Source organism: Anopheles bellator, chromosome 2 (assembly GCF_943735745.2).
Source record: "Anopheles bellator chromosome 2, idAnoBellAS_SP24_06.2, whole genome shotgun sequence".
Classification (NCBI taxonomy): Eukaryota; Metazoa; Arthropoda; class Insecta; order Diptera; family Culicidae; genus Anopheles; species Anopheles bellator.
Window position 1 is genome coordinate 34,931,931 of NC_071286.1, and position 10,211 is coordinate 34,942,141.

Consider the following 10,211-nt stretch of genomic DNA (forward strand, 5'->3'; position numbering starts at 1 on the left):
CGAAGCGCGCGTCGAACGATCAGCAGTCCGGCCGAGATGCTAGCAACAGCACAGACAGGATGGAGTGCCGTTTGGTTCTGGCTACATCATCACTGCAGACAGCTGGCACCTCATCTGCTGCATGTTTCATTTTTATCGCGCCCTCCCGGGCACATCCTTTCCGGAAGCAACGCTCTGAGCCCTGTTGAAGCTGCATAACTAGCTGGGCCAATGGATGGTGCAAAGCTACGGCCCGTGTCAAAGTGCAACACTGGCCAAGGGGTTCCGCAGTACCACGCGGGCAACCCCGTGAATCATCTGGACTGGTTCTGTACGCCGATGGCAGACAATGAGGCAGACACCAGGCGTTTTCTGCCACGCCGTCTGGGGACCCAATGCTGGCCCCAGTGCCGTATCAGTGTTCTCGGTAAATTATTGATTTTTTCTTTCGCCCTTCGCTACTGGGGACATTCTTGGCTGAACCGGTTTGAGAGTCGCTTAAAAGACGCTTAGAGTTGATCTGAATTAATGCCTGCGAGTGGTGCAGCTTGATGTAGCTCGTTTGCGGATCGGGTAATCGAGCTAATGGACTATGCCACAGCAATTAATCGGAAACCGGGTTTTACAGGTGATTGCGCTGGCAAAAAGAAGCACTATTTATGTCACGTAATAATTTATGGTGTCACCAGCCGTTCTAGGTAGGTAAGTAGAAGTCGCGGCCGAAGACGGTGGCTTATCGGCTGACTTTTATTTGTGCCATAACATCTCTTGCTAACGCTATATTTATGTCTGTGAAGTACGCCGAATGGTTCAATCAGTAAATCACGACAAAATGAAACAAGAAGCTTCTTGGGATATTATCTTTTACAATCTATTACAATAACATTACTTATCATGGCGGTGTAGAAAGAATAGAGCACAAAAGCAGTAAACGTTATTAGTAGACTCTTAGTTCAATTGCTTTTTAATCATGAAGGCTTCAAATAATTGTTTTATTTTGTGCAAAACAGTGAAAAAAGGAAAAAGTTTACATGCCAATCAACAAGTTTCATTTTTACTGAACATAGTTTACTCAACAAGAGATTGCTGTGATTGCTCAAAACTTAACTCAACTCAACAAACTCAAAATGACATAAATGCGATACAAAAAAAACAATAATAGTTTTCCTTTTTCTCGTTTACTGTTACTCTTGCAAAACCCCCTAACCAGGATTTTTTTCTTTTAGTTTCGATGAACTAACATGAACGTAGTTTAATTTTGTTTTAAACCGATATGGAAATAAACTTAATTTAATTTGTTTGTTTTTGCTTGTACTTCAAATTATTGAAAACCCGAATGAAAATTTGCGGTGTCGTTTGTGTCTTGTGAAAGGAAATCTTTTGAGGTCCTTCGTATCGCATTAGGTTGAGGCGTCAAAGTAATAGCCTTGTATAATGGGGCAGTGGCGATGTTTCGTGTATCCTTGAAAGTAAAAGGACCAAGACGAAATGTAAACCTTGACTCACAAACGAAATTTGATATCGCACCGATGCGTGTTATTACATTCTTTACAAATGAACGCGTGTTGGTTCGTGTGCGTGGTATGTGAAATGTAAATGTGTGCACCAGTGACTGGCAGTGAGTTATGCATATCATTTAGATAAATACTACTACCATTCATAATCGTGGTTAGTCCGTGGCCGGGCGCAGACTGTTTCGGTGTAGCCTTTTCGTCCTGCAGCCAATCCCGCTTGGCGACGATAGGATCTGGCGTGGCTATCGGTCTGATGGCCTGGTTTAAAGTAAGCATCGATACACGAGTTCTACCCGAGTGCTACGACTCGACGTTATTCTAAGTTTCCCGTTCCGGCTACGGTTACCATCTTGCGATTGAATTTTCTAGAGCAATGGGCACTACAGTTGGGACACATTTCACTTTACGATCGACCGAAAAAGGGGAAATCCGTAGTAGCAGCGAAAGATCGTTATGCGGAGCATGTTTCGTTGCATCGACGTGATACTAATGTTTCTAGTCTTACTATGCCACATTTACTGCCCGGAACTGCGAGCCTAGCAAGCGCGACCATGATTAAGCTGCATTGATTTTAGAAGCGGTTGAACTTTATTTTAAACAATGCCACACTTTTGCACTCTTAACTAATTAACTCTACGAGGTTAGACACATCAACCACAGCTGTAAGAATTTTTCGTGCAATTGAAGTGATGTCCACCAATTCACGAATTGTGGACGGAGCTGTACAACCATATTTTTTTCGTAATCTCACGGTTCTGCTAGTGATTCTGCTAGTGATTCTGCACTTTTGTTTACGATTGTATTCTATTATTTCCCCCGTCCATTACGAAGTTGGCCGTCACGGACCACTACACGTGGGCCGTAGAGCTTCGTTTGCACTGCATTTAGAATTGTTTGCAGACTTCGAGGTACCGCCACCGCAGCTAGACGCCAATAGTCACGCTCACAAACGCAGGAACACACACAAACAGACGATCGGGTAGATGTGTGAGAAAACATGTAATAATGTAATAATTGATGTAATAATTGATGTAATAATTGTCGCACAATTCTCGTACGCAGCGCAATATTTCTTGTCTACTTGCGTGGCATTTAGTACCCTGCGTGTAGGCATAATCCTTTGTATTTATCACTAACACTGCGACATTGCGATGGCGTTTCTGTGTTCAGGTTATGCTTAATACCCGCCCGCCGACGATGACACATTGCGGTACACACGGCCGTACAGAACTTTCTGGGAAAACAAAACTTTACGTGTTACGTACACTTGTAACTAGATGCCATTTTTGGTCAAACGGATAGAGAACACTAAGCATAGTAAGAATGCGTATTTTGGTCTAATCCTTCCCCATGTTGGCACCGTGCGCAACGATCGATGAACGATGTTCTAGACTAATGTTAGAAGCTGATATTTTCGGTCCTTGATATTTTGATCTCACAAACAACTAGGCTTAAACACCTTCGTTCCCTGAACCAGTTCGCGTGGGAATTCAACCATCATCCCTTCGGCTAGTCGTATCAATTCCGTTCGATTTGGTTGGCACTTCCTAGTGGAAGCTAGGAACTAAAACGATAGAGTTACGTAGCAACTGGACAATCGTTCGGTTCACTCAAAATTCACTGCTCTCTAATCGCCTGGCTGGAATCAACTCTATGCACCATATTGTGTAACGTTTCAACTACAGTGTCGCGCGTTCCTAATCCAGCCGCTGGAAGCTTTTCCATAAGCCCCATTGGAAAACTCCCTCAAACATGTTCGCGGTACGAGGACACTCTAGGATCTAGCTACAATCGATGCCGTACTGAGACTGACGGAATCACACCGAAAAGACATTTTCTTCCCCATGGACAAGGGAGGACCGATGCCATGGTGAGAATTTCCCCTTGTGCTTTTCTCATCGGGTGATCAGTGAGCGGGTGAGCGATGAGATTTTCGCACCTACGCCGCACAATGGAGGAAAGGTGAACGTAAACCATCTTTAAAAAGTGAGGATTTTAGTTCTATTTTTCTAAAATAGGATATCTATTCTTATCTTATCTTTATTTTATCTTATCTTATTATTATTATTTGTTATTATTTATTGTTACCTTATTGGTCATAGTTATCTTATCTATGACTAATCCGAATTTTTAGCCTTCCATGTTGCGTAGACTCCGATAATTTATCTGTCAAAGTCGAGACAGAGACAAAAATTGCTCTTTCAATCCAACTTTTATCAGATACTTTAACGCGTACGGGGTCAGAATGTTTACGAAATTACGAAAAAGTACAGTTTATTAACTTTGGTAATTCAGCAAAACTAAACTAGGCATTACAATTAAAATGTAGATAATTTTTAACCATTTCCAGTGAGTTTTGTATCCGCCCCGATCCGAAGGAGGCGCCTGGTCTTTAAGTAGTTTATGAAATGACCATACAAAACATATCGCTTTTATGAATTTTACGCCTTTTCTATTATGGAGCTTTGGAAGCGCGGTATAAATGTTCAGAGAAAATTTTCCAAAGAGAAAAATTTAGATGAAACTCTATATAATAATGATTTCGAGCAACGATAAATCATCATCATCTAATACTATCGATAATAATAATACAGTACTACCGTAAATTCTTCCCAAAACCAAATATGTCCGCCAATCCCATACAAATTCCGCACAGTGCGCCGCCGACATGTGATTTCAGTGTTTTGTTTTGATGAGAAAATCGCGTGGTCCATCTGATTTTGAACACACAATTTCTCATTCGATAGCAAAACGCTTTCTTGGGGCCGATTAGGATCATGCGCACAATGGTCGTTGCACACAATTGCATGGCCAGTGATAACTCCTGTGTTGATAGGAGTATACGGATGTGGACTGCATTTGCGGCTGGCCGTGTTGGTGTGGCCAGTCTGACAGCTTGTCATATGGTTGGTGTATTGAATCCATCATCGCTAGAAAAATACAATACCCTTTACCCTTAAATTGTTTACCGCCCACTACCAGCCGCACAGGAAATAGCGTCTCGATATGAAACACGTTTTTTGGTGACTGACGCACAGGGTGATTCTGTGCAATGTTGGAAATTGGGTTTTATTTGGGAAAATTAGGAATCAAATGAGATCATCGATAAGATGAATGATCATTGAAATACTGCACCAAGTAATTTTTTGCATTCTAGCTAAATACGGTGCTGGAGGTGAACCACGCGATTTTTCATTTGTTTTAGACGTAGAGTAAGATTTACATTTTATATTTTTATAAATGCATGATATTTTATTGAATTACTGTTAATGCATGTTATGTTAGAAAAAATCGTTTGGGATAACGAAATTTGTTTAGGATAAAAGCTTGATAGTATCAAGAAGACCAGAACTATCTGTGCTAAATATTTTCGGACAGTAACAATCGAGCATCATAAGATGATTTTCTATTAATATTTCTATTTCCTATAACAGTCATAAACTATCGAACATTGGTGTAGAAAAAGACTCTGTCCTCTTTCGGGACGATTCACGAAACTTCCAAACTTTGTTGTCGTCGTTTCGCCTCTTGAAACTTTACAAATGCCGACAGAGCATTAGGCAGCGTTGCCATGCAACGGAACCGGGTGTTGTTTTATCAAATCATAGTAAACATAGTGCGGTTGTACGGATACCAGCTCTATGATTTGAAACCGTTCTCGATTCCAGCTAATAGATAGCAGAGTATAAAAAGGTGACGCAGGTTGCGTTTGGATCACTTAGTTGCAAACTGCCGTTATAAAACCGTGTGCGGTGCGTGATTTTTAATGTGGTGGGAAATGGATAGCGAAAATCAGAAAATAAGCGAACAAACCGTGAGCACCGTAGATGTCTACAAGGGACTCTCATTGCCGAAACGCATCGAAAGCCCTTGTAAGTATTTGTAGGGCCAAAGCAGAAGTGAGTCAAGCACAGAACTGTGCCCTGTGCTGCTACACTGTATTTTTTATCGAATGGTTGCAGATCAATTCACCGGATACGGATCACAGCAAGACGGTCGCAACCCCATTTACAGAACTTCGAACTCCGACTACGGTTACTATCCACCATGCCCGCATACAGTTCCGCACAAGTGAGCACAGTGTACATTACAGGTACCACAAAAGGCACTTCATTTCATAATTCATAATTTTTCATTGCAAAGGTATTTTCCGAAATCACACAAATTCACTGGTCATCTTCACGAGTGCGGCATGTACCGCAACTATTCCCTAAACACTGCCGTGGATCGTCCTTACTGCAAATTCAACGAATAAGTTCAAAGAGCCTTATTCTTTAGTCGTATTCGCACCAAATTTTTGTAATAACGCAAACAATAAAACGTATCACAAATCGCTAGCAGCAGATGTTTTTCACCCAAAAATAATGAATGTAATAATGAATATAATCGAAAGAAAAATTAGCAGTTGGTTGAATAAAAATTAGCGAAAATTTTGTACCATTCCCTAAGTGAGAGATGACTTCTTAAATATTCCTTTGCATACATTTACATCACACAAAACAGCAAAAACTGTAAATTACTTAACGGTGAACCGATAACTGATCCTTGCAATACGGTCTCAACACAATTGATGATACATTGTTTATGATACATTGATTAAGGCAATTGATGATGGAAATGGTGATTTGGCTAATTCTGCTCATGCAAAATATGGCTAATTCCTCATGCCGTGCAAATGGCCATCTATATGTGAAACTAGCAACCAGAAATTTGAATTCACATCCCATGCTTTCTTGCAAGACGGTTACTCAATGGAAATTCGAATGAACGAGGCAGGTATATGTTTTTGTGTTTTATTTTCCATAACTTCCATTCCATTATTTGCTTAGTTGTTTTAGCTATTAGAATTAATGTTTATCCATGGTTTCACGGTTATCTTTGCTACTTGTATGCATCCTCGAAGGATTTAATGTGTGTCCTGTGTCAATAGTTTAGATGCTATTGTGGTTGTTGCTACGGGTGGTTATTTTTCCTGTTTTCCTGGCTTCGTTTCTATTACGTGCAGTGCCGTGGATTTATGCTTCGTTTCCGAACCGCGCCTTTACGCACTGTCTGCTACACCTCTTCGTAGGTTGGGGAAAATTGATGTTCTGTTGTCTGCATATTCTCATCAACCACCACACCTTTCCAGTCCAGTTAAGTTAATCAGCACTCCTTTATCAATCACTGCAATAATGTTTTGCCATTTGACATGGTTGGATTATTGAATTGGTTGTTCGAAATAACAGAGCACCCGGCTCACGTGCATTCGCAGCGGCTGCTCTAAGAGGGATGTGACGTTTGCGATTAACTTTGCTTCGTTCATTTAACAATAACTATTAAACAGTAGTTCACGATACAGTTAGGGTTTTTATCAAGCATAGTTGGTAACATAGTAGTAGTTTGTTTTTGCTGCGGCCGTGGAGCAGTTGCAAACGAACGATTGGAAAGTAGACATTTGATACAGCAAATCGGCCGGTGCACACTGTCGTGCCGTAGCCGTTATAAGATTCTTATGTTTTTAATGAGAGACTCCCTTTTCCGTACGGCGGCGCACAGCTTCCTCTCTCCTATCACTGGGCGCAGGGCACACGACAAAGCATTTTACGGATGCAACAAATTTTAACACTGTAATTAGTTTCGTTGTCTATTTGGATGATATAACACATACTGTCGGGAAATGTGTGACGTCACAGATCGCATCGATATTTGCCATCGGAGCGAGCAAGCGCCCATCTGAGGGCCGTCCCGTCTATTGGTTTGCGCCTAGTAACGATTGGAAACAGCAACACTATGACATTGACATTTGACAATTGAGGGTTTATGCTTATGCCTACGATAATATCATCAACTTGTATTCTTTTGCGCACTCCGGTCCACGCCGGTTCAACCAACTCATCACCCAACGCCCAACTCTCGGAAACATTATCTTGCGATTCTCCTTGAACACGGTTTTCGGATCTTTGGTGCTATTGTAAGTCACGTGAACGTGACCGGATTGCAATTGTTTGTTTGTGGGTAACTTTTGCAAAAATAAGATGCCATTACTTAAATGAGCAACTGGAACAACTGGATTCATGTGGGTTCACTATCGGTAACTTAGCAGAGGGTTTTTTTTAGCGCTTATCAACGAGCATTGTACTATTGTGCTATGCGTCACACTTGGGTTTAGTAGAGCAGGGAATGTCATCAAACACAATCGCAAACAATTTCGGACACTATCTCTTGTGTGTGGGAGAGGGGGCAAGGGCTATCAAGCACATTGTTGCTATCGATTACGTTCTCTCGACACCCTCACCGCATTCCGGATGTTTCCCTCCGTCCGCTTCCCAGTTGTAGAATTCTGTAAATATCAACTAGTCATATCTTAGTAATATATTGTCTTCATATGATATATAGCTACTGCTGAGAACTTATTCAGAACACACGACTACCATGTCCCGGGGCTCTGCGGGTCCCCCCACATGATGGCGCGCTCGGTGGAAATGTTTGTGTTCCGGTGTCCCACTTTCGGCCAGGATCTGTCCGGGCCACAGCTCAGCTCGTTTCGGTAGTGTCAATAATATTTTAGCTTTTATCAATCTAACAACATTCATAATCGGTGTGTATGCTCCTGGCGGGGGTTGCGTGTGCTATGCTTTTTTGATATATTTTCCTTTGCTTTGCGGTCTTGCACTTCTATGCCTTTCGTGACGGTACGTTCTAGAGAAGTAAGGGGATAGAAGTAAGTGGCCTGACCTGTGTGGCTGCGTGTGCTGTGGTGCAAGCTACAAACGTCGCTAGGTGTATGTGTGTCTGTGGGGGCTGGTAACACAAGGGCTAACCTTCTGGCGAAGTATTAACTCACGGGGAGATGGGTAAAGGTCTCCTTTAACACTACAAGTACGTCTAATCAGTCGTAGTAGTATGATGCATGCATGGTATCGTGTGACGGGATGAACTGCAGCAGCACGTCCCAGCAAGGATGAAGGATGATATGCGTGCGAGCAGCGAAACAGACCGATGGCACATAATACTGAAGGTGTAGCTGATTGTAGTACATCGTAAGCCAATCGGGCCAATTGTGTAGAGTCGCACTAGCCAAATGATAGACTGCGATGCGATCCTTTTTTGTTTTGTACACCGACTAAAGTAGAGTATAGTGCGGTCCTCTCTCAGTGTCAGGGGTCGAGTTCGAGCTTCGTCGCTTCGAGAGGTTAGAGGTTAGTATCGCTTACTAGTTAAGAGAGTTGTGTTTTCCCGGACTTCCGCCATCCGTCGCTTCGAAACCCCTTCGACAGGATGTTGCCAGGGCCGGCGCCCATCGCCTTCAGGTTTTATTCTTCGGCTTTTGAAACCAGGAAACGTCAGAGGCAATCGTTGAGTTCGCACACTCTCCGCTCCGCCACTTCGTCCTTAATCAATTTAGTTGCTTAAACGTGTGTCTGTGATTACATTTAAAAGCTTATCAGATAGAGTGGAGGAGTTGCTCGCTGCCAAAGCAAGTGGAAACAACGGCGAAATGCGTGAATGAAGGGATGCTGCCGAGGGCGCACTATCGGGGCGGTGCCGTTCACTTCAGATCGACGTCGTCGTCGTCGTCACCGCCGTCTTCGCCCCTTTGAGGCGCTCGGGCCCACGGTCTGCTGCCGTTGCCTGCCAGCGACACGCTCCGCGTGTCCTTCCGGCCGTAGATGAAGTCCGAGTCGGACGCGGTGCTGCTGAAGCTGGCACTGTCGCGGCTACCGTACGACCCGAACCGGCTCTTGGCGCCCGATCCGGTGCTGGCGGTGGCGGCCGGCGAGAACGGCGAAGCGCTGGTCGCCGTCGGCGGTCCGCTGCCGCCGCCGCCAACGACGGGCGGCGTGCTGGGGCCGGTGACGGCGCTCGTGCCGAAGATAAGTTCCGCATCGCTGAGCGACTCGGTCCGCTGCCGGAACTCCCCGCGGCTGCCATTGCGGCCGAAGCGCGAACTGTAGAAGTCGCTGCCGCTACCGCTGCCACCGCCGCCGCCGCCGCTGCCGAGGCCGCCGAAGATGATCTCCGCGTCGGAGGAGGCGCGCTTGGTCCGACCGAACTCCTGCTTCTTCTGCTCGGTCGCCGAGGTAGCCGGCGTCGAGTGGCCGGTGCTGGCCGCGCTCGAGTAGCCGGAGGTCGCGGCCGAGGACGCCACCCCCGACGCGGCGGAGAACGGGGCACTGAAGCCGGTGGCGGGCGCGGAAGTGGGGAAGGTAGACGTAGACTGGGGTGGTGCTGGGGCCACCGTCGCTGCAGTGGCTCCGCCCGCCAGCCCACCAACACCACCACCGGAAGCGGCTGGCTGGAAGCGCCCGGCTAGCGATGGTTGTTCCCTGATACCTTGCTGTATTTTGTAACGATCGTGGTCGTCGTTGGTTGTGATCTTACTGCTAGTTGTGGTAAAGCCCACCGGCTGGCCACCGACGGTGGTGGTGGTGGTGGTGGTGGTGCTGGCCAGTATCTTGTCCTTGTCGAAGGGATTGATACGCTCGGTGAGGGCTGGATCGTACGCTGGACGCTTCGGTTCGGCCGGCGGCTCAGCTGTCACCGTGGCCGACGGGACACCTTCCGAAGAAGAAACATTGACTCTGCTGCTGCTATGTACATTGCCGGCGGCGCTGCCGTTGCAGACACTGGACGTGGCGGCCCCGCTGACCGGCGGAGGCGGTGGTTCAGCCGACGGCCGCATAATGACGGTCTCGATGGAGCTCTCGCGGGTACTCAGAATGCTGCCGGTGGCGC

The 10,211-nt window shown here is 45.4% G+C and overlaps 2 protein-coding genes across 2 annotated transcripts; one reads left to right on the plus strand and one right to left on the minus strand.

Moving 5' to 3' along the window:
* Positions 1 to 5,259: 5,259 nt before the first annotated feature.
* LOC131211081 (piercer of microtubule wall 1 protein) lies at positions 5,260 to 5,748 on the plus strand. The gene is made up of 3 exons (XM_058204433.1): positions 5,260 to 5,365; positions 5,456 to 5,564; positions 5,637 to 5,748. Exons 1-3 carry the CDS (start codon positions 5,260 to 5,262, stop codon positions 5,746 to 5,748), a joined length of 327 nt encoding a protein of 108 aa, XP_058060416.1.
* A 3,276-nt stretch (positions 5,749 to 9,024) lies between these two features.
* Positions 9,025 to 10,158, minus strand: LOC131207445 (uncharacterized). The gene has a single exon (XM_058200058.1). The coding sequence runs from the start codon at positions 10,156 to 10,158 to the stop codon at positions 9,025 to 9,027; it is 1,134 nt and encodes a 377-aa protein (XP_058056041.1).
* Between the last annotated feature and the right edge of the window lie 53 nt (positions 10,159 to 10,211).

Excerpts from the sequence above, each read along its gene's own strand:
- LOC131211081 (XM_058204433.1), top strand. The coding sequence starts at position 5,260 with ATGTGGTGGGAAATGGATAGCGAAAATCAGAAAATAAGCGAACAAACC. Across the intron at positions 5,366-5,455 it reads GAAACGCATCGAAAGCCCTT|ATCAATTCACCGGATACGGA; the intron begins GTAAGTATTTGT and ends GAATGGTTGCAG. Across the intron at positions 5,565-5,636 it reads CCGCATACAGTTCCGCACAA|GTATTTTCCGAAATCACACA; the intron begins GTGAGCACAGTG and ends TTCATTGCAAAG.
- LOC131207445 (XM_058200058.1), bottom strand. The coding sequence starts at position 10,158 with ATGCGGCCGTCGGCTGAACCACCGCCTCCGCCGGTCAGCGGGGCCGCC.